The sequence below is a fragment of the Esox lucius genome, chromosome 2 (genome assembly GCF_011004845.1).
Source record: "Esox lucius isolate fEsoLuc1 chromosome 2, fEsoLuc1.pri, whole genome shotgun sequence".
NCBI classification, from domain to species: Eukaryota; Metazoa; Chordata; class Actinopteri; order Esociformes; family Esocidae; genus Esox; species Esox lucius.
In genome coordinates this window covers 39,625,223-39,649,797 of record NC_047570.1, presented here as the reverse complement: position 1 = coordinate 39,649,797, position 24,575 = coordinate 39,625,223, and the positions used below count along the sequence as shown (strand labels likewise).

Genomic DNA, 24,575 nt, shown 5'->3' with positions numbered 1-24,575 from the left:
CATACAGACAACTGACAGTACTTTGGGTTTCCACGGTCTTCAAAAGCCATCAGAAACTTTTTCTGGAAATATCATCTGCATTCTTGTCATCCTCATCAGTGTTAGGGATAGGTCCCAGTTCTTCCATGGCTTGGATTCTCATCAGTGTTAGGGATAGGTCCCAGTTCTTCCATTGCTTGGATTCTCACCAGTGTTAGGGATAGGTCCCAGTTCAGATGTCAAATCCATAGATTGGGGGCCTAATAAATGAATTTCAGCTGTATGACCCAATTTAACAAGATTCCTAGGACCTACTAAGCTCAAGCTTAAATAACTCACATTCACAGGACTTTCTAATACTGGACATACCAAAGGTTTACAGTTAGGTTTTTCTGTTTAAATAAAATATAAAATACATAATACATCGCATAATACTTTTAACATGCATTATCACCACATCTCAGTGACAAAATAAATACACTGTCTGAATATGACTAATGACTTGGGAGATATGACTCGAGAGACATATCTCTATATAACTTCTGCTTCCAGTGCTCAGTACAGTGATGCAACATGATACTAGTATGACCCAATGGTAGAGATGTTAGAGGAAGCTGCCTCTGTCAGTTTTGCTAGAACCTGCTGGTCAGGTCTGGCCTGTCAGAAAAGCTGTACATAATTTATACTAAAACACTTTCTCTGACTATTTGTAACCGTAACATTCATCGCCTGCTGTCAATTTAACTAGTAAAACAACTTTCATGTCACTTCAGCTTTCCCCTGAATGTAGGTTCCTTAATAATATGCTGATTGTCACACTGTAACCCAGTTAAGTTTTAGTATAGCCACTTTATTAGAGCTCTTGAAGCAACCACCGTGTGAGAGGCTTTAGAGCAGACGCCATGTCATGAGAGTCTTTAGAGCAGACGTCGTGTCGTGAAAGTCTTTAGAGCAGACGTCGTGTCGTGAGAGGCTTTAGAGCAGACGTCGTGTCGTGAGAGGCTTTAGAGCAGACGTCGTGTCGTGAGAGGCTTTAGAGCAGACGTCGTGTCGTGAGAGGGTTTAGAGCAGACGTCGTGTCGTGAGGGGCTTTAGAGCAGACGTCGTGTCGTGAGAGGCTTTAGAGCAGACGTCGTGTCGTGAGAGTCTTTAGAGCAGACGTCGTGTCGTGAAAGTCTTTAGAGCAGACGTCGTGTCGTGAGAGTCTTTAGAGCAGACATCGTGTCGTTAGAGGGTTTAGAGCAGACATCGTGTCGTGAAAGTCTTTAGAGCAGACGTCGTTTCGTGAGAGGGTTTAGAGCAGACATCGTGTCGTGAAAGTCTTTAGAGCAGACGTCGTGTCGTGAGAGGCTTTAGAGCAGAAGTCGTGTCGTGAGAGGCTTTAGAGCAGACGTCGTGTAAGAGGTTTTAGAAATGCCAACATTAGAGCCTTTCAAAAAGACGGCTTTATTCTCAATGGCCCTACACCTCCTTGCCCACCTCTTTTTCATAGAGGAGCAAAACTTTACACACAACATTTCCTCAGCCCCACACTGGTCTGTGACAGCAGACACATTTAAACCACAGGAAAAATGTAACAGAATACATTTTAATGGAAACTTGGAGGCCCCTTAATACTGATTGGCTAAAACTGTGTATACTTGAGCAATAAGGTATGAAAGGGTGTGGTATAAGAGCAATATGACACGCTTATGAGCTGTTCTAAGACAACACATCACGGAGAGCCTGGGCACATCACTTAGCAGTGGAATATTAGCAATATACCAAAACCTTCCAGATGCCTTATTGCAACTATAAACCTGTTATCAACAAAATTATAACATTAAGGTTGTGATGTCATATCTGTGATTTATATATTTGCAATATATTTCTGCAAAACATTTATTTGGAATAGTGCGAGTTAGACGTTCTACAAGGCAACTCAATCAAAACATTCAGTGTTTTAGGAGGATAAACTCATGATTTGATGAAAGAAAATAAATGATGCTGGTGATTCCTCAGATGGAAGAGTCTGTCTCTACCGGTTTTACTGGGGCATGCAGCTGTGTGAAAAGCCACCACTCTCTCCTCTCCCACTGAGGAAAAACATGTTCCGGGAGAAAAATATGCATTCTGATTGTATAATTTATTTTAACTAAATGATGGACATTTTCAGCGTCAACTATGCTTTTTGGTTTTTAATCATTTTTAAGACGAATGACAACACTAACAATTTCATTTAGCTTTGAGATACTGATATGATTGCATAGCTAGGCCTTATTGGGTAGTAGGCTCATATAAATGAATTCTGATAGTTAGATTAACATAAGGCTACTTGCAGGGGATGTTATACAGTCACCTAGCTAATGTGTCCACTAACTCAGATTTGGCAATTTACCAAAAATAATTCTTACTATTATACACAACATTTGTAAACAAAAAGTTTTTGCAGATACTCTAATTCAAACAATTTACAGAAAATTCATTCACCTTTAGATATTGTATTGGTAAAACCAGATGTAAATGTAAACAAACATTATACAACCTGAGAACATGGTTAAACTATTTAAATATCATGGATGTCAGTCCCCACATTTACACCTCTAGAAGAATTTAACAGTGAGAGATGGCCCAGTGATCGAGAGGGTTGGGACTGTAAATGAGAGGTTACTGGTTTGAATTCCAAGAAATTAAATGTTGTGACCTTAATAGCTCCCGTAACTTTGAAACACTGATAAAGGCACTGGGTTGAGTCTGGGGTAAAGGATGTGTTAAAAGAGCTGCATAGGGACTGTACTATGTCCTGGATAAGAACCCCTATAGCCTTATTGGTTAATGAATAGGTTAAACTCTGCATAAACTAGGCCAATCCACATTGTAAAACTGTGAATATACTGTTTGTTTGCTTTGGATGTTGTAATACAAATGTTAATACTTACCTTTATTCTTTGTACCACTTTAATAGCTGCTTTCAGTACTAATGCACCAAGTTGTTATGAAAACTAATTATCGGAGGGAAATTCATCCAATAAACAACTTTTAATGTGATATTGATACTGGCTTACAAAGTGTTTCACTGAACAACGTCCATCTCTGTGAACCCTACAGTACACTAATACATGACAGACAACGTCCATCTCTGTGAACCCTACTGTACACTAATAGAGTACAGACAACGTCCATCTCTGTGAACCCTACAGTACACTAATACATGACAGACAACGTCCATCTCTGTGAACCCTACTGTACACTAATAGAGTACAGACAACGTCCATCTCTGTGAACCCTACAGTACACTAATACATGACAGACAACGTCCATCTCTGTGAACCCTACTGTACACTAATAGAGTACAGACAACGTCCATCTCTGTGAACCCTACAGTACACTAATAGAGTACAGACAACGTCCATCTCTGTGAACCCTACAGTACACTAATAGAGTACAGACAACGTCCATCTCTGTGAACCCTACAGTACACTAATAGAGTACAGACAACGTCCATCTCTGTGAACCCTACAGTACACTAATAGAGTACAGACAACGTCCATCTCTGTGAACCCTACAGTACACTAATAGAGTACAGACAACGTCCATCTCTGTGAACCCTACAGTACACTAATAGAGTACAGACAACGTCCATCTCTGTGAACCCTACAGTACACTAATAGAGTACAGACAACGTCCATCTCTGTGAACCCTACAGTACACTAATAGAGTACAGACAACGTCCATCTCTGTGAACCCTACAGTACACTAATAGAGTACAGACAACGTTCATCTCTGTGAACCCTCTGTGAATGTCTGTTGATTGGGATCTGGATTTTTGGACAGGTAAAATCCAGGTGGTATTTCTAGTTATACACGTCTGTAAGGTTAACCATTATTTGGAGCCTTGTATTTGTTAATGTGCGTTGAATTTTTGTTCAGATGTTTATAAGCACAACGGTCATTTGGAGTTGTTTGTCAAATGCATGTACAGTATCTCACAAAAGTGAGTACACCCCTCACATTTTTGTAAATATTTGAGTATAACTTTTCATGTGACAACACTGAAGAAATGACACTGCTACAATGTGAATTAGTGATTGTGCAGCTTGTGTAACATTGTACATTTGCTGTCCCCTCAAAATAACACAACACACAGCCATTAATGTGTAACTGCTGGCAACAAAAGTGAGTACACCCCTAAGTGAAAATGTCCAAATTGGACCCAATTAGCCATTTTCCCTCCCCGGTGTCATGTGATCCATTAGTGATACAAGGTCTCAGGTGTGAATGGGGAGCAGGTGTCTTCAATTTGGTGTCATCACTCTCACACTCCCTCATACTGGTCACTGGAAGTTCAACATGGCACCTCATGGCAAAGAACTGAAAATATGAATTGTTGCTCTACATAAAAAGGCCTAGGCTATAAGAAGATTGCCAAGACCCTGAAACTGAGCTGCAGCACGGTGGCCAAGACCATACAGCGGTTTAACAGGCCAGGTTCCACTCAGAACAGGCCTCTCCATGGTCGACCAAAGAAGTTGAGTGCACCTTCTCAGCGTCATAGCCAGAGGTTGGCATTGCTGCAGAGGTTGAAGGGGTGGGGGGTCAGCCTGTCAGTGCTCAGACCATACGCCACACACTGCATCAAATTGGTCTGAATGGCTGTCATCCCAGAAGTGAGTGTCTTAAAACGTCCCAGAAGATGATGCACAAGAAAGCCCGCAAACAGTTTGCTGAAGACAAGCAGACTAAGGACATTACTGGAACCATGTCCTGTGGTCTGATGAGACCAAGATAAACGTATTTGGTTCAGATGGTGTCAAGCGTGTGTAGCGGCAACCAGGTGAGGAGTACATAGACAAGTGTCTTGCCTACAGTCAAGCATGGTGGTGGGAGTGTCTTGGTCTGGGACTGCATGAGTGCTGCTGGCACTGGGGAGCATTGAGGGAACCATGAATGCCAACATGTACTGTGACATACTGAAGCAGAGCATGATCCGCTCCCTTAATGGTGGCCACACAAAATATTGACACTTTGGGCCCAATTTGGACATTTTCACTTAGGGGTGTACTCACTTTTGTTGCCAGCAGTTTAGATATTAATGGTTGTGTGTTGTGTTGTTATTTTGAGGGGACAGCAAATTTACTGTTATACAAGCTGTACACTCGGTAACTTTACATTGTAGCAAAGTGTAATTTCTTCCCTGTTGTCACATGAACAGATAATCAAATATTTACAAAAATGTGAAGGGGTTACTCACTTTTGTGAGATACTGTATGTAAGGGTAATGTCAGGTTGTTGTTATAAGTCTAAAACAGGAAAATTATATTAAAAAAATAGAAACATTTTACATTTCTTCAATTAACTCTTTAGACTCCAAGTTAATTCCTATTGGGTGATTGTAACTATACAAAACAAACTTGTTTAAATCTCTAAGCCAATCGGGCCTTCTCCCAGAGAGAAAGATATGAAAATGCAAACGCCAGCCAGCAGATCAGACTAGCATCTGATAGCCAATATACACTCATGAGAAGAATATGCAAGCTAATAGACACTAGTGGCACATGGAATAATTCATCTGACCGCTGACTTGCCTGCCCTTATTGATCTAGAAGAGTTCTTGACGGGATGAGAATTACTTCATTAGTTGGTCTGTAAGGTAATGCAACTAGCATATTCGATTTACAATCTATATAAAGCACATTATCATTGTTAATGTTTACATGTGTAGCCAGTTCTATCTAAATGGAGGCTGGAATCCATCTAGAATATCTTAACGGTCTTCTGTTTATAAACACCTTGCTCGAGGCTACAGTACTGTTGCAACATTGTAACCCTTGGAGCGGTGTAGCGCTTAACTCAGAGGACAATGCAATACTAAAGTGAAGCAAGTGTCGAGGCTGAAAGAGACAACCAAAAACTGATTTACAATCAACGAAGCCCTGTAAAGAAACCGACTAAAACAGGAAACGTTAGAGGTAAATCAGATTGGTATTGGTAACTCTAGGCTACTCACCAAAGAAAGTTTGGAAATTGCAACTCCGCCATGACTATCGCTTGGGGGAGAAGTAGAGACTTGATGACATCATCATATTCGCAAATACACACAGAAAAGAAAGGCGGTTGAGTCCAATCGCTCGTTGTCAGGGATACATCCCCGAATATCCCGCTGACTCTAAGACTTACCGGCTTAACGGTAAACTATACACCCACGTCTTGACTCCTGTCCCGGGACGGAGAAAGAAAGCTAAAGGCCTCTTCAGATTACTGTATTGTCTGTAGTTTATTTCAACACAACTAGGCACTGGCAGGTTGATATAACACATGCAGTTTTAAAAGTGCGTGTATTCCTCCGCTCAATACGCTACGCTTACTGCAGGAGGACAGGCCTGTGAATCCAGCAGGAGGGGCACGATAGATTAGAAGGCCAGTGCGCCTGCCCGACGCCAGCTAATGAAATCTGATCTGTGAGGTTTGACTACAGGGGGGTTGGCAACTTATAGCCAGGACAGAGCAAAACAGAAAAAGACAGAGAATGGGGGAGAGAGAGTCAAAAAGGCAGAAGGTTTCAATGGCATTGGGTGGTGTTGGGTGGGTTGGAATTGGATTGGATGTGTCTTTTTGCCAAAATTTAGTCTGCTATAGATTTTTATGTTATTGTAAACAGCAAAAAATCTGAATTTCGCCCACCGAGGTAACATAGGACACTTCGGCTACAGATATATTTCAGATTACCTGTGTTAGCTTTGCTTCGTCCCTGAGCTGCATCAATGCAACCAGCCTGAAAACAACGGCAGTGATTTTCTGTATTCTTAGGATTGATTTGGTAATCTGTGATTATAGTCACTTATTTTTATAAAATTAAATGTTGTTTAAAATAAACATAAATATAGTGGATAGTGTAACGTGCCTATATACAGTTAGGTCCAGAAATATTTGGACCACAATGGATTTGAAATAAAACAACTGAGATGCAACTGTTTAGACTGAAAGTGCAGACTTTCAGCTTTTGTTCAAGGGGTTGAATAAAAATATCATATGAAAAGGAATTGCAACCGTTTTCATACACAGTCCCCTTATTTCAGGGGCTCAAATGTAATTGGACAAATTAACACAATCATAAATAAAATGTTCATTTGTAATACTTTGTCAAGAATTATTTGCAGGCAATGGCTGCTTGAAGTCTGGAATGCATGGACATCACCAAACGCTGGGTTACCTCCTTTGTGATGCTTCAGTTGTTGTTTGTTCGGGGGGCTTTCTGCCTTAAGTTTTGTCTTCAGCAAGTGAAATGCATGCTAGATGGGGTTGAGATCAGGTAATTGACTTGGCCATTGCAGAATAATTTGCTCCTTTGCCTTAAAAAACTCCTGGGTTGCTTTCACAGTATGTTTTGGGTCATTGTCAATCTGTCAAGTGAAGTGCCGTCCAATCAACGTCGCTGATTTTGGCTGAATCTCAGCATACAATATATCCCTCTACACTTCAGAATTCATCAAGCTGCTTCTGTCGTTTGTCACATCATCAGTAAACACTAGTGACCCAGTGCCATTGGAAGCCATGCATGCCCATGCCATCACACTGCCTCCACTGTGTTTTACAGATGACGTGGTATGCTTTGCATTGACCCATTCCAAGCCTTTTCCATACTTTCTGGTATGGTATTCTGGTACTGGTTGATCTTTTAGTTTTATCTGTCCAAAGAATGCTGTTCCAGAACTGGGCTAGCTTTTTTTAAGTTTTTTTGGCAAAGTCTAATCTGGCGTTTCTATTCTTTGGGCGTATGAATGGTTTGCACCTTGTGGTGAACCCTCTGTATTTTCTCTTGTGAAGTCTTCAATTTATGGTAGACTTGGATAATGATATGCCTACCTCCTGGAGAGCGTTCTTCACTTGGCTAGATTTTTTGAAGGGGTTTTTCTTTACCATGGAAAAGATCCTACAGTCATCGCCACTGTTGTCTTCCGTGGACGTTCAGGACATTTTGTGTTGCAGAGCTCACCAGTGTGTTCTTTTTTACTCAATGTACCAAACTGTTGATTTGGCCACTCCTAATGTTCTTGCTATCTCTCTGATGGATGGCCTGTTTCACTTGCATTGAGAGCTCCTTTGACCACATGTTATGGTTCAACAGCTTCCAAATGCGAATGCCACACCTGGAATCAACTCCAGACCTTTTACCTGCTTAATTGATGAATAAATAATGAAGCAATAGCCCACACCTGTCCATGAAACAGTTTTTGAGTCAATTGTCCAATTACTTTTGGTCCCTTGAAAAAGAGGGCGATACATAAAGAGCTGTAATACCTAAACCCTTCCCCCATATCTTCAAACTAAAGCTGAGAGACTGCACTTTAAGCCCATGTTCATTATTTAACTGTAACCTGAATGTATTTTGGTAAACAGCCAAAATAACAAAACATGTGTCAGTGTCCAATTATTTCCAGACCTAACTGTATCTCCAGGCTTTGTTACTGTGCACAGCCCACTTGAATGTGCTGTTGATCTGGATTCCAGTTCCACAGCCTCCTGTTTGTACATTTATTGACCCACTGTCCAACTGAACGTCCTTATGAATGATGTGCCCTTAAAAACTGATCTGCTGATTGTCGGGAGAATTATTGTCAAGAAATTAGTTGGCTGTTACTCAAATTACTATACATAATTCTGCCTTTTGAAACAATGTGGTTAACCTAAAAGGCAGTAAATCCACAACTGATCCTGGTGCACTGATTTGATTGGCATTTTGCAGTCAATGCTAGTCGGTCTGTAACAACATAAATACAACAGAAGTAAGGTATGTCCGTGGAGACTTTTACAGAGAGATCGGATATTGTAATTATGAAGAAATAGTTAAATCTAACGTTCAAATATATCTTTGATTCTAGATGTTATTTGCATGGGTAGATTTCCATGTCAACTCATCTTCATAAGATTATATTATCTAGGTGATCTGATTAGTGAAGCAATTTCTCATTATTGGCAATGGACTAAAATACTGGCAAATGAATGTTTCAGCAAGAACTCTTCCTCAATAATTTTTTTATTCTAGATCTTCACAATTCTGACAGTGTATTATTCACATATGAAAATTAGGTGCACTGTGAATTTAATTTGATTTAATTGGGTAAAAACATATAGAACAGAATAATCAGGCAGAATGACAATCATTAGCACTAAATTGTTACTTTTGATTTTTCTTGCCGAGTTCGGCTGGGAAGTCACAGTGGCGTGGATCAGCACCCCAGCTGAGAACTGACTCAAAGTCAGAGCTCTCCCTAAAATAGAGATTATAGAGGTGACAATGAAGACCAAGCAGAAGAAGCCCTAACCAACCCCAAGAATCAGGAGCCTTACCAGAGTGGGAAAAAGGCTCACTAAGTAGACTAGTAACATGTTCCTTGTCCTGATAATAACCAGACGGATCTACAGTACCTACCAGATAAAAATAATGTTAGAAATGTTATTGTTCCATATATTCCTTTTAACATTAATAATCTGGTCGGTGCCCTGGTTGGTTAATGCATCTGTGTCATTATTCTTTGTTTAATGATCAGATATGAATTGAACAGGGTTATTTTCTCCACTGTCCCCATCCAATTAAAGCCTAAAGTGTTATTAAATTTATATTTTCTTTAAAACAAATTCAGCATACATATCTTTATCATGAAGATCTAAGCTAAAACACTTTTTTCAAGCTGTCAACACTGGCTTTAGTTAACATCTAAAGTCAAATTCCAAGTCTTTACTGTCAAATGCACAAAATAAGAGCCGTGAAATCCTTATGACATGTCACCTGACATCTACGCTGTAAGCAATAAGTAAAATATAAAGAAAAATAAAGAAAAAAGTATACATAATGTAAACTAGCAGCAATTCCAAAGAGTGTAGAAAAGGGGTATATGGACAATATGAAAGAAATATTAAATAATATGAATATAAATATAGCTGCATGCAGCAATTAAGAGGTCCAAGCTATAACAATGCCATACAAGAATAGGCCTTATTGGCCTGGTAGACCGTATAGGCCAGGAAGTCTGTTTGTGCTCTTGTGTAATGAGCGTTTATAGTGATTTTCTTGTATAGCCAATTGGTGGCCACACACTGCACATGTATTTATTTTGTCATACCAATGATGCATACCAAATTTGATAAGAATCGGACATACATTGCCAAAAATGTAATACATTCGCAAAAAATAATACTCACTTTAAAATGATCATGTCAGTTTATAAAACTATCAATGGCTTTATTGACTAAAATGATCATTTTAAAGTCTACTTATTGAAGAACAAAGGATGATTAACAGTCACGTCCAATGTGTGCCTAAAAAGAGAGAGTAGGGTCAAATTACACACCCAGATTGGTGATGAGGAGAGGGGAATGATGTGGCTGTCAGTGGCAGGGCAGATGCTGTAAGAGTTGGTGATTTACCGTTGGGTGCCTATTAGCATGGCCTCTGATTTGCTGCAATTGAGTTGGAGGAAGTTCTGCATCCAATGTTTGACCTCATCCAGACAGTTGGACAGGGTTGACATCACAGACATTGTGTCAGGTTGGGTTTTAGTCTACACCTGTGTGTCATCTGTGTAGCAGTGGCGCTGAACACTGATGTCTGAAGATCTGGCAAAGTTGGAGCATGTATAGCAGGAACAGAATTGGTCTTAGCACCAACACTTGTGGGACGCCACAGGTTAATGTGAACTCCTCTGTTCTTGCCTCACAGAAATAAACAAACTGCTTGCGGTTAGAGAGGTAAGAGGGGAACCAGTTGAAGGCAGTTCCAGTGATGGCAGTGGGGTCTCTTAGGTGCTGGAGTAGAATGGTGTGATCTACTCTGTCAAAAGCAGCAATGAGGTCCAGAAGAATCAGAGTGGAGGAGGATCCTGTATCTGCAACCATGTGCAGATCATTAACAACCTTCTCCAGTGCTGTCTCAGTACTATGCATTGGCATGAAGCCAGACTGGAAGACCTCATTAAGCTGGTTAGGACTGAGGTGTGAGTGAAGTTGAGTCGCCACAGTCTTCTCTAAGACATTAGATTAGGATGGGAGTTGGGAAATTTGAAATGATGTTTAGGTCAAGGGACAGTTTCAAGTGGGTGATGGCTGCCATCTTGAATAGTGAAGGTACCTGCCCAGTGTGCCAGGACTTGTTGAACAAACAAGTAACACATTGAATTGGATTGGCTGAGGTATTTCTGAAGAGTGTTATTGGAATTGGGTCTAGAGAACCACTGGAAATGTTCATTTTTAACTCTTATGTGGTGTTCGGATCAAATTGATCCATTTCGAATTTTTACCCAAAGAAATGATACTCCGTAAAAAAATATCTGAAATTACCTGATATTCCATGTCCTTGACATTGAGTACACATGCTACAATTCTCCCACAATTCCATCATATAATGTTCAGGTCAATTTGATGCACATACACACATCGAGCAATCTGGTGACAGGAACTTCTCAAAATAAAGCTGACAACTGTTGGGACAATCAGAAAAAATAAGATGGTGCTCCCACCTCAGCTACTGACTGGAAAGAACAGGCAAGTTCATTCCTCCAACTTTATTTGAAAAGCCATAACTGCCCTGTTATCCTACTTACGCAAAAAGAGCAAAATTGTGATGCTCATGAGCACTCTGCCTAGGGATGGAATGATCAGTGGCCAGGAGAACCGTCAGCAAGAGGTCATACTTAATTTTAATGCCCCCAAAGGAGGGGTAGACAACTTGGACAGCATGCTATCCTGCTACAGCTGTCAAAAAGAACTTTACGGTGGCTACTCATGATCATCTTTTATATCTTGGATGTCCCAGCCTACAACACATTGACAGTTTGGATGGCAATTAACCCAGACTAGAACCAAAGAAAGCTCCAAAGAAGACGTCTTTTTCTAGAGGAGCCTGGCAAGGCACTGGATACACCACACATGCAGAGGAGGCACCATGTGCCCAGGTCCCCAGCTTTTCTAGCCATAGTGAAGAGGACAGTGGAGGCTCCTGTGTCACGTTTCCACTGGTGCCAAACACTGGTGTTTTACCCTAAAGAGTTCAGCTCTAAGGAGCATGGAGATAACGCTATTTGAAAATCTCAAGTTTGACGATACACTGTAGCGCCTCCAAAAGGGGTATTGGCACCACATACTGCACATGTCCTGATCTTGCCATTCCAGTGATGCATACAAAATTTGGTGAGAATTGGATATACGTATGTGGAGATTTGCTTTCACTTCCTGTGAAACTGTAGGGTGCAGGTAGTTGTTGACATATGACATCTGCTGTGTTTGAAATATCAACAAAAAAAAGTTATTATTGATGGGCAGTACCCATAGATGCTATATGTGATGTTTTGTGGAAATGGGAAGCACGGCCTAGGACTATTTCATTTTAGTTTTGTTTTAATCTATTGAAAATACCAGGAAACAAATATGACGGAGCTCATAAGTGCAGTTTTCATTGCCTTGAATTTCATTGGCCCATCACAGTTACATGGTTTGGACTACCGACTTCCTATTCATTGCAGAACAACAACCTGATGCACTCATGCAACAGACCAAGTTTACTTGAAATATCTGTTTGCATTCAGGAGCTTTTAAAATGACTTTCAGGTATAGAGCCCCCACATGGCCGATTAGTGCCTGCACCTCCTTCCAACCATGGCCTCATCGCCATATTCGATTGGCTGTAACAGACAAACTGTTTTATCCATCCTATTACTTTTGTTAGGATTGGTCTGAAGTTCATCTGTGCCAATTTTCAGCAAGATTGCACAATATTTGTTGTCGGTGAAAAATGTCTAAACTTCCAAATGACAGAAAATCTAGCATGCTGGAAATGAAAACAGCCTCTGGCAAAGTTGTTACAATTATTTTTGTCTGAACAGGCCCTGCAATCCAAAAAGACTACAATATCTCTCATCCCACAAAATTTGACATTATCACTATATCTACTATTATTTATTTAAAAGTGGCTGCGATACAGAAGTCCTTAGCATCTGGCTTAGCTACTGAGTCACTCTGCCAAGACTGATATATTTAAAAGATCTCATAGAGATTTACAAAGGGGATAAACAGTAGATTCCAAAATGTAATCAGTCACAAAAACTGCTAAATTATTCAATGTGTCAAGGTGAACAGTCTCAAATCAAGACATCATATGCCAAACATGGACAAATTGCATCGGGAAATAATGGCTGAGAGTCGAAGCTGATCAACCACAATAGATGAACACTTTACAGGATAGTTGTTCAATGCCCCAAAAGTACAGCCTTAAAAATGACCACAGAACTGAGTCAGGACATCTGTGTGTCATTGTTTCACGCAGTGACTTTCACATATTTGGAATTTATGACAAAGCTGCATTTTGGAAACTGCTGGTATCCAAAGCCAGAGCAAAAATAAACATATTTGGTTTAAGCAGGACAAACCCTGGGCAGTCATCTGTTAATCATGGTGGATGATATGTAATGGTATGGGAAGTCATCTGATAAACATGGTGGATGATCTGTAATGGTATGGGCAGTCATCTCTTAAACCTAGTCGATAATCTGTAACGGTATGGGCAGTCATCTGATAAACATGGTGGATGATCTGTAATGGTATGGGCAGTCATCTCTTAAACCTAGTCGATAATCTGTAACGGTATGGGCAGTCATCTGTTTAACATGGTGGGGGATCTGTAATGGTATGGGCAGTCAACTGTTAAACATGGTGAGAATCTGTAATGGTATGGGCAGTCAACTGTTAAACATGGTGAGAATCTGTAATGGTATGGGCAGTCAACTGTTAAACATGGTGAGAATCTGTAATGTTATGGGCAGTCAACTGTTAAAAATGGTGAGAATATATAATGGTATGGGCAGTCAACTGTTAAAAATGGTGAGAATATGTAATGGTATGGGCAGCTTTCTGGGCAGAGTTCTTCCAGTGTCTGTGTTCTTTTATCCATCTTCATCTTTTATTTTTATTGGCCTTTTTCTTTGCAACTCTGCCTAGAAGGGTTAATGAAGCTGCCAGTTGTCATTTACAACATTAACAATGTCTACACTGTATTTCAGAAAAATTTGACAAATGTGCTTTTTTTTCAAAAATAAGAACATTTCTGAGTGACCCCAAATGTATTTCTACCTTCATCTTTTATAGAAATTCAGGCTTTGTCATCTTGAAGAATGGTGCAAGATCCCGCATCACACAGTTCAGGACATGTATGAAAACATTCTGAGAAGGTATGGAGCTTTTCTGAGGGAAAAAGGTGGCCCTATGCCATATTAGCTCCTTGATATTAATATATTGTTAAGTGTTTTCCATTATTTTATCCCCCACTTGTACGTTGTTAAGATCATGATATTCGGGTGTCTAATACCCCCTCGTTCTTACAAAAGCCTAATTAAGGGGTATATCATTTCATGTGGTATACCTTGGTTATTTCCATCATGTCCTGTCCATTGATTGCATTAAGAGAGAGCAATTTCTGTATCCTGATCAAAGTTATTTCCTAGCCTGTTAATTACATGTCCATATCAACTGTAGGAAATGAATGTGTGCTAACCTAGGCTACATTTACTGAAATTATCAAGGGTGTAGTCTGAGTATACTGTTATTTGTAGTTTGTTAACTGTAAATGCTTTCCTGGATATCAAAAGATACTTGAGAAGTAAGACCAAGAGTTTAGTTGTGGGTGAAACTATTTGAATACATATAAATATGAGAGTGCCAGTTTATTTAATTCATTGTAGGAGAAAACAAATGAAGATGGCCATAGCATTTGTTGCCAGGCCTCCTCTGTTTTCACACCTTTTGTAACAAAGAATCAACCTTCTGGTCAAGAGTATATAAAGCCCATTTAACCATGAGACTGAGAAGAACCAATCCTGCAGTTAATGTATCTTCTGATTCTGACGTGCTGTTGACTTGCTCCTGTGCAACCGAATTAATCATCGTAACCAACTGCTATTTACTCATTACTTCTGATTTTAAATCGTATTACTTACATGTTCTAGATAGATAAGATCACAGAGCTGATTATGTATGGCATTCACATAGGGGCTGTGTGGATTTTTATGATATTTCCCAAAGTAAAAAACAAGCTTTGTAACTTTCAAATGATATGTCACTTTCTATTGTCTGAATATGTTTTGTTACCCACACTTACCAGGCTCTTTAGGGGCCAAAACAACTGCTCAGAGTTGAACAGGTTAATCGGGTTTAACAGGCATCCTGTAACCAGTCTGTGGACCAAGGTTTGGTGGACCATGCTTTTTTTGGAAGCTTATAGTTTAATTGGGTTGAATTTTTGGCTAAAAGTGATATGATAATAATACACCACTGAATGCTCACCTGGGTAAGGGGGCGGAATCATTCCAGAATCGCATTCCCTTACCTCTTCACCTCAGCTGACTTGTGGGTAAGGGGGCGGGATCATTCCAGAATCGCATTCCCTTACCTCTTCACCTGAGCTGACTTGTGGTGAGCATTCTGGCGTATTACAGACCCTCATAGGAAACACAAAGAAAAATTAGGTACTTGCAACACCAGATGTTATGGGTTCGTTTCCCATGGGGGACCAAGTCAGAAATGTATGCACTGGCTACAGTAAGTTGCTCCAGATAAGGGTGTGAACTACACTGAACAAAATTATAAACGCAACACTTTTGTTTTTGCCCCTATTTATCATGAGCTGAACTCAAAGATATAAGACTTTCCATATGTACACAAAAGGCCTATTTCTCTCAAATATTGTTCACAAATCTGTCTATGAGCACTTCTCCTTTGCCAAGATAATCCATCTACCTCACAGGTGTGGCATATCAAGATGCTGATTAGACAGCATGATTATTGCATAGGTGTGCCTTAGGCTGGCCACAATAAAAGGCCACTCTAAAATGTGCAGTTCCATCACACAACCCAATGCCACAGATGTCGCAAGTTTTGAGGGAGAGTGCAATTGGCATGCTGACTGCAGGAATGTCCACCAGAGCTGTTGCCCGTGAATTGAATGTTCATTTCTCCACCATAAGCTGTCTCCAAAGGCGTCTCCAAAGGCTGAGATATATCAATCTAGACAGTTACTATATGGGGACTCAAGTGGATTATGCTCTTCCCAATAAGGAATGGAGCTCTGTTCACCTGTAAGTAATAATAACCCCCAGCTGTTCAAGAGCTTCCTCCTAGAGAACCGTTTCTTATGGCAGTTTTATGGCACAGGCAGAGGCCTGTTTCTCTTAATGCTAAAAGGAGCCAAGGCCCTGTTCAGCCGAGATTCCATTCATCACTGCCCCTGAACACAAGACACTGGCTTTATAACTTGGAGACAGAGAAAGAAACTAGCTTTTCAGCATATGTGTAATTGATCAAACATACAGAGTACAAATCCCTTCTAATAAGATAATGAATAAATAAGAATGCCAATAAATTCATTTTCTACAAGAAAATTTGGCAGTATATCCAACCGGCCTCACAACCGCAGACCACATGTAACCACACCAGCCCAGGACCACCACATCCAGCATCTTCACCTCCAAGATGGTGTCTGGCATTTTGGAGAGGTGTTCTCTTCACGGATGAATCCTGGTTTTCACTGTACAGGGGAGATGGCAGACAGTTTGTATGGCATTGTGTGGGTGAACGGTTTGCTATTGTCACCGTTGTGGATCAAATGGCCCATGGTGGCGGTGGGGTAATGGTATGGGCAGGTGTGTTATGGACAACAAACACAGGTGCATTTTATTGATGGCATTTTGAATGCACAGAGATACTGTGATGAGATCCTGAGGCCCATTGTTGTGCCATTCATCCACGACCATCACCTCATGTTGCAGCATGATAATGCACGGCCCCATGTTGACAGCGTGTTCCAGGTCCTGCCAATATCCAGCAACTTCGCACAGCCATTGAAGAGGAGTGGACCAACATCCCACAGGCCACAATCAACAACCTGATCAACTCTATGTGATGGAGATGTGTTGCACTGCGTGAGGCAAATGGTGGTCACACCAGATTACTGAGTGGTTTAGAACTTCTGTGATGTAATGTTTAGATGACATTGTCACAAAAACATAGAATGTCTGTGATGTAATGTTTAGATGACATTGTCACAAAAACATAGAATGTCTGTGATGTAATGTTTAGATGACATGTTCACTTCTTCCTCCAGGCTGCATCCTCTCCTGGTCCAGCATGGCTCCGGCATGGCGTTCGACTTCACCAGCTTTCTAGCCGCCACCCTTCCCCTGGTCCTGTATTCCAGTTTCCCAGCACAACTCAACACTTTTGTCTTGAACGCACCACTTACTATCCAGTCACCAATGACATACAACTGATCCACATTTTCCATCACTACTAGTGTATATCTGCTCCCTCTGCGCCCTGGCCCTTATGCGTTATTGTGTTTCTTGGTTTGTGTGTTGTTTATATGCTGTTTTGGCACTACCTTTATTCAGGGCATTGTCCTGTAGTTTCTTTTGTGTAATCCTATTTGTATGAGAACATTCTCCTTGTTATCTGAACTTGCTGTTTGCGATTGTTTGTGCGGCTACATAAATAAAACCCCTACAACCGTGCTCGTTCCTTTCCCCACACGACAGACATGAACCAAACCTAGAGTATTGTTGTTAGTATGACAACCAATGCAATCTCAGCCATGCTGTATTGGTGCCGTGGAAATCCTGGTCGATTTTTCTCAACTCTACGTACCCACAATCCACACACTAACCCTAACCCTAAGCCTAACCCACAGTCCACACACTAACCCTAACCCACAGTCCACACACTAACCCTAACCCACAGTCCACACACTAACCCTAACCCACAGTCCACACACTAACCCACAGTCCACACACTAACCCTAACCCACAGTCCACACACTAACCCTAACCCACAGTCCACACACTAACCCACAGTCCACACACTAACCCTAACCCACAGTCCACACACTAACCCTAACCCACAGTCCACACACTAGAGCTACTAAGAGGCACACTGTCATTCCACAAGCAGAAACCATCTCCGACACTTCAAACTAAAATCAGTAGTGTTGGAATGATATGGGTTTGGTGAGAAGATTAAACAAATTATTAAGTATTTAATATTAAGTGAGGTACTGAACAAGGTTGTCCAATTTATATTGCCAAGGATTTCTCTTTAATTAAGAATTTGAATATATGGAATTAGAGTACTACAAATCTAGACATAATACTTGGCTGCATAGCATCTCTATTTTTGGTCGTATATTTGGCCAAGATGGAAAGTCTGTCTTGATTAATTTTCACAGTTTACATGGCAATCTCTTCAAAAGCCATCAAGACCATCAGTCAAGTGAACTTTGATTACATCTGGAAAAAGAATGTAAACTATATTAAGAAATATATACTGCAAGGATGGGAGTTTAAAAGCCATTGATTTTGAGTGTCTTAAAATCAACTGTTTAAATAATTTCTGAATAATTGAAACTCTTTTTGGCCCTGTGTTACCAGGCATGCTTTTTATAATTGGTGGTGTAAAGTTTATTTTAAGCTGACCCTTTACAATGCAAAAAATATATTTTTAGCTGTCCTCTTTCCATCAACAAAATTTACTTTCCTGGAAACTTAACCACTCTGCTGTGGAATAACATACACAGTGTGGGAGCTCAGTGGCCAGCTGAGGAAAAGCCAGACCAACAGTGCCCTCTCCTGGTTGGTGGGGATCAGGTTCAGCTGAATACGAATTTGTTGATTGTTTGGTCTCCCTCTATTGAAGTGTTGAAGACACAGGCTGGAGGGGGAAGGGAGCTGATACAGGAAGGGAGCTGATAAAGGAAGGGAGCTGATACAGGAAGGGAGCTGATACAGGAAGGGAGCTGATACAGGAAGGGAGTGCCAAAAACACTGATGGAGCCTTGATGAGTGACACTATCTTCGTACAAGGAGCATTAATCCTGTTTTCAATATGACTGATAGTGATAGTGGGAAGTACTACCCTGAGCCCCTTCCATAGCCCAGACCGTAATACTCCTTCCATAGCCCAGGCCGTAATACTCCTTCCATAGCCCAGACCGTAAGACTCCTTTCATAGCCCAGACCGTAATACTCCTTCCATAGCCCAGGCCGTAATACTCCTTCCATAGCCCAGGCCGTAATACTCCTTCCATAGCCCAGACCGTAAGACTCCTTCCATAGCCCAGACCGTAATACGCCTTCCATAGCCCAGGCCGTAATACTCCTTCCATAGCCCAGACCGTAAGACTCCTTCCATAGCCCAGACCGTAATACTCCTTCCATAGCCCAGGCCGTAATACTCCTTCCATAGCCCAGACCGTAAGACTCCTTCCATAGCCCAGACTGTAAGACTCCTTCCATAGCCCAGACTGTAAGACTCCTTCCATAGCCCAGACCTTAAGACTCCTTCCATAGCCCAGACCGTAATACTCCTTCCATAGCCCAGACCGTAATACTCCTTCCATAGCCCAGATTGTAAGACTCCTTCCATAGCCCAGACTGTAAGACTCCTTCCATAGCCCAGACTGTAAGACTCCTTCCATAGCCCAGACCGTAAGACTCCTTCCATAGCCCAGACCGTAAGACTCCTTCCATAGCCCAGGCCGTAATACTCCTTCCATAGCCCAGACCGTAATACTCCTTCCATAGCCCAGACCGTAAGACTCCTGGGTGCCCCAACCTACTAGCAAGGAGTGTTCTTCGCTGCATGTATGCTTGGAGACCCTGTTTGTTGAGCTCCTTTTGACTGTTTCTTTTGTTGTTGTTTTGATTCTTGCAGGAGTTTTCCCGCAATTAAGGCCATACTGAGATGAAAACTGCATAATGATGCCTCATTTTTAAAACCTGTCTCAGTCTCATATTTTAAACCATCCAAAGAAACTGAAAGAGGCAGAGGCTGAAGGGACCAAACGGACAACTCTCAATTCTGTAAGTAGGCATGTAATAGCTAATTCTGTCCTAAGTCCCGTTCTGCAGGAATAGTATGGGGAGGTACTAAAATTGCCATGGTACTAAAATAGCATTGGCATGATATTGATACTGTTGGGAACGGACATGTCATTTATTTTCCCTGACTGATTCCGGAATGACGGCCTGTCTTTTAGACTATTAGCTAGATTTCATATTATTAACACAATAGAGGACTGCACATTCTGAATGCACAATCTCTGCTTTACACTCAGTTTTTTGTTTTGTAACACACTTTTTGCAAAACTGTAATCACAACTCATTGCTTTACACTCAGTTTTCAAATTAATAACACACTCCTAGCAAAAATGTAAACAATGGTCTCTACATTGCTACACAATTTTGAAGTAGGATGGGGGAGAAGGAGAGGAGGAGAAGGAAGAGCTGAAGTAGGATGGGGGAGAAGGAGAGGAGGAGAAGGAAGAGCTGAAGTAGGATGAGGGAGAAGGAGAGGAGGAGAAGGAAGAGCTGAAGTAGGATGGGGGAGAAGGAGAGGAGGAGAAGGAAGAGCTGAAGTAGGATGGGGGAGAAGGAGAGGAGGAGAAGGAAGAGCTGAAGTAGGATGGGGGAGAAGGAGAGGAGGAGAAGGAAGAGCTGAAGTAGGATGGGGGAGAAGGAGAGGAGGAGAAGGAAGAGCTGAAGTAGGATGGGGGAGAAGGAGAGGACAGGGAAGAGGTAGGGGAGTCAGGAACACCATGTTGTCAGCCCTGGGATGAGCATGAGGGAGGCTGGGTAACGTGTTCCACCACACTAAGCCACTGTACTGTTACAGGTATCACACAGAGGTCCTGGTCCACACCTGCGGATTACCTGGTTTGGGGGGCCCGTTGCTGTCCCTGTCCTTGTCCACCTGGTCATACTTCTGACCTAGTCTAAAATCAAATATACTCTGGATTTAGCCCAGAGAAATGTATTTATTATTCCAATTGGACTCTTAATATCTCACCTGGCACAGCCAGAAGAGGACTGGTCACCTCTCTGAGCCTGGGTCCTCTCTAGGTTTCTTCCTAAAATTCTACCTTCTTAGGAAGTTTTTCCTAGCCACTGAAATTCAACACTACTGTTGTTTGCTCCTTGGGGTTTAAGGCCAGGTGTCTCTGTAAAGCATTTTGTGGCAACTGCTGTTGTAAGAAGGGCTTAATAAATACATTTGATTGATTGATTGATATTTCCAAATGAGAACCGATAGGTACTAAGTGCTGTAGTCTTACTGGTATAGTAATATGTACTGTACTTTCATAATGAGAAGGATCTGTCACTAAAACCAGTAAAATGTTTTTACGGAACTGCAAGAACCAGTTTTTGGTGGAAGAGATAATGCAATTATCTAATCAACCAATCACATGGCAGTTGCTTCAATGCATTTAGGGGTGTGGTCCTGGTCAAGACAATCTCCTGAACTCCAAACGGAATGTCAGAATGTGAAAGAAAGTTGATTTAAGCAATTTTGAGCATGGCATGGTTGTTGGTGCCAGACAGGCCGGTCTGAGTATTTCACAATCTGGTCAGTTACCCGGGATTTTCAAGCACAACCATTTCTAGGGTTTACAAAGAATGGTGTGAAAAGGGAAAAACATCCAGTATGCAGCAGTCCTGTAGGCAAAAATGCCTTGTTGATGCTAGAGGTCAGAGGAGAATGGGCCGACTGATTCAAGCTGATAGAAGAGCAACTTTGACTGAAATAACCACTCGTTACAACCGAGGTATGCAGCAAAGCATTTGTGAAGCCACAACACGCACAACCTTGAGGTGGATGGGCTACAACAGCAGAAGACCCCATTGGGTACCACTCATCTCCACTAAAAATAGGAAAAAGAGGCTACAATTTGCACGAGCTCACCAAAATTGGACAGTTGAAGACTGGAAGAATGTTGACTGGTCTGATGAGTCTTGATTTCTGTTGAGACATTCAGATGGTAGAGTCTGAATTTGGCGAAACAGAATGAGAACATGGATCCATCATGCCTTGTTACCACTGTGCAGGCTGGTGGTGGTGGTGTAATGGTGTGGGGGATGTTTTCTTGGCACACTTTAGGCCCCTTAGTGCCAATTGGGCATTGTTTAAATGCCATGGCCTACCTGAGCATTGTTTCTGACCATGTCCATCCCTTTATGACCACCATGTATCCATCCTCTGATGGCTACTTCCAGCAGGATAATGCACCATGTCACAAAGCTCGAATCATTTCAAATTGGTTTCTTGAACATGACAATGAGTTCACTGTACTGAAATGGCCCCCACTGTCACCAGATCTCAAAACAATATAGCATCTTTGGGATGTGATGGAACGGAAGCTTCATGCCCTGGATGTGCTTCCCACAAATCTCCATCAACTGCAAGATGCTGTTCTATCAATATGGGCCAACATTTCTAAAGAATGCTTTCAGCACCTTGTTGAATCAATGCCATGTAGAATTAAGGCAGTTCTGAAGTCGAAAGGGGGTCAAACACAGTATTAGTATGGTGTTCTTAATAATCCTTTAGGTGAGTGTATAATTGGACACCATGCCATTATCAATGTCTACTGTGGTGGCAACATAACACATTGTGGTGGCAACATAACACACTGTGGTGGCAACATAACACTGTGGTGGCAACATAACACACTGTGGTGGCAATATAACACACTGTGGTGGCAACATAACACTGTGGTGGGAACATAACACATTGTGGTGGCAACATAACACACTGTGGTGGCAACATAACACACTGTGGTGACAACATAACACACTGTGGTGGCAACATAAGTGTGCGGCTATGAGTCAAAACAGTGTCCTTCACCATCATGCAATCCTAGGCCAATACAACACTGCAAACATTATCACATTACATGACACCCTCCACAACAGACTAATCCTGAATTACCAGGATCCGGAGTAGCCCAGGTACATCAACATCTGGGACTTCCAGACCCAGATTTTTTTTTTTCCTCTGCCCACAAAGCTCCTCAACCAGTAACACTGATCTATGTTAATACTGATCACATATGAACACTCCATGTTCTGATGTCTCTCATATGTCTCGGCTATACATTCAATGTAAATACAATAATCTTTTGTATGTACCATTTACTGACATATTACACTCATATTATACCTATTATATTCAATACATCTACCCATTGTCCATATTCCCCATCTTGTTCTTTTTAAATTTGCTGCTAGTTTACATTATGTATATTATTGCTATATTTTTGCTTTATATATTCATAAATTCTCACTACATAGATGTCGTGTGCCATGTCACAAGAATTTCCTTGTGCATGATGACACTGTGTTATTTGTTGCATTTGATAAATAAAACTTTCAACTTGAACTTTTGAATGTTAGTTTCCACTGGGCTGCTCGGATCCGCAATTGATTATTTTCATGTCGCTCAATCTCCCCCCATACTCTCCATTCTTGAATCCTATTGAGGAATTCCTCTCTACATGGCGTTGGTAGATGTATGATCACCAGCCCCACTAATGCATCCCCTTTCTACAGAGAATGAAGGAGGCTCTTGGAAACATCGATCAGGAGTCATGCCAGGCCTGGATACGGCACTCCAAATTATACTTACCACGCTGCCTAACTAAAGACTACATTGCATGTGATCTGGATGAAGTCTTATGGCCAGACCCAGGAAGGAGGGAAGTAGCCAAAACAAATGTTGGTTCTTTTTTTTAGCACAATTTTTTTGTTTTCTTCTACTGCGCTTTTGTTGTCTAAGGAGTGTTAGAACATGAGAATAGAAATAATAACAATTCCCCATTATTTGTATTGATGGTGTGTTATGTCCAGAATACACATCCATACTTTACGCATTTGAATGCTGGTGTGTGTGTGTTTACTACATGTATGACAACTTGATTGCAATTTGCTATACTCTGCACACAGAAAAAGACAAAGCTGCAAGTGTTTTTCAATTATACTATCAGCATGTAGTTGATGCTTCTTGTGCTTATTCAAATTATGGTTTGTGTTTACTGTATTGATGCAGAATCACACTTTTTAAAACAGTTTGAAGAGTTTTGCAAGAACTCTTTGCTTTTGCAAGAGATGTATGTTTTGCTGGTTTGGTGTAAGGTTTTGTAAATAATGTGTAGAGCTTTGCAAAACTACCTTGTAGTTTTTAAGTTAGTGCCTAACCATTCAAAACTGTAAACATTAGTTGTTTCAGAACAACCTGTAAGTCTATAGAACATTTGTTTTAAGGATTGCATTTAAATTAGGAATGTATATACATAACAATGAACAGATTCTGTCAACTCACTTTGTTAAATGTTTTTGCGATTTTTAAATGTAGTTGCAGTATGAGTGTGGTGATGAATTTCTAATAACTTAATAAAAATGGTGTTAATTAGTGGGATGTATTAATTTGGGGTGTGGCAGCATGAGGGTGTTGAACATGGAGCCCATCCTGACCCCAATATCCAACAGATGGCTATGCTCTTGCCTAGATTGATATCCCAGGCTGTGACAAAGTCTGGGTACCTGTCTTAAATCCTGCTCTCTTGGTGTTCTTTGAGCTCCTCTAATTTTGTCATCACTACAAATATTGATTCCTAACCATATTATGTCCTCCCTGTTACTTTCTTCCTAATTTCTCCGTTTTTTCTGTAAATGACTCGATGGATTACAAAGCTCCTTCAGAGAAATTAAAAAAAAATATATAGAAAGCCGTGTGCAGCGCCAGGGTCCATG

At 41.1% G+C, this 24,575-nt stretch overlaps 1 protein-coding gene and 1 long non-coding RNA gene across 5 annotated transcripts in view; one reads left to right on the top strand and one right to left on the bottom strand.

Annotated features, from left to right (window-relative positions):
- Positions 1 to 6,388, bottom strand: part of raf1b (Raf-1 proto-oncogene, serine/threonine kinase b) — a 28,792-nt gene extending 22,404 nt beyond the window's left edge. Inside the window, exons 1-2 of one of the 4 annotated variants that reach the window (XR_004576838.1) lie at positions 6,136 to 6,388; positions 5,966 to 6,005 (exon numbers count right to left, since the gene is read on the bottom strand). Coding sequence is in view for 1 of the 4 variants with exons in the window: in XM_034297207.1 (XP_034153098.1) it covers positions 5,966 to 6,005; positions 6,136 to 6,275 (180 nt within the window). In the remaining 3 variants the exon portion in view is untranslated. Of the gene's footprint in view, positions 1 to 5,965; positions 6,025 to 6,135 lie in introns of all 4 variants that reach the window. The other 3 variants (XM_034297207.1, XM_034297210.1, XM_034297213.1) reach the window with 3 other exon arrangements.
- LOC105013072 lies at positions 5,458 to 17,674 on the top strand. Its single transcript, XR_828216.3, has 3 exons — positions 5,458 to 5,608; positions 14,092 to 14,174; positions 17,102 to 17,674. It is a non-coding gene; the product is annotated as an uncharacterized LOC105013072 (long non-coding RNA).
- The last annotated feature ends 6,901 nt before the right edge of the window (positions 17,675 to 24,575 follow it).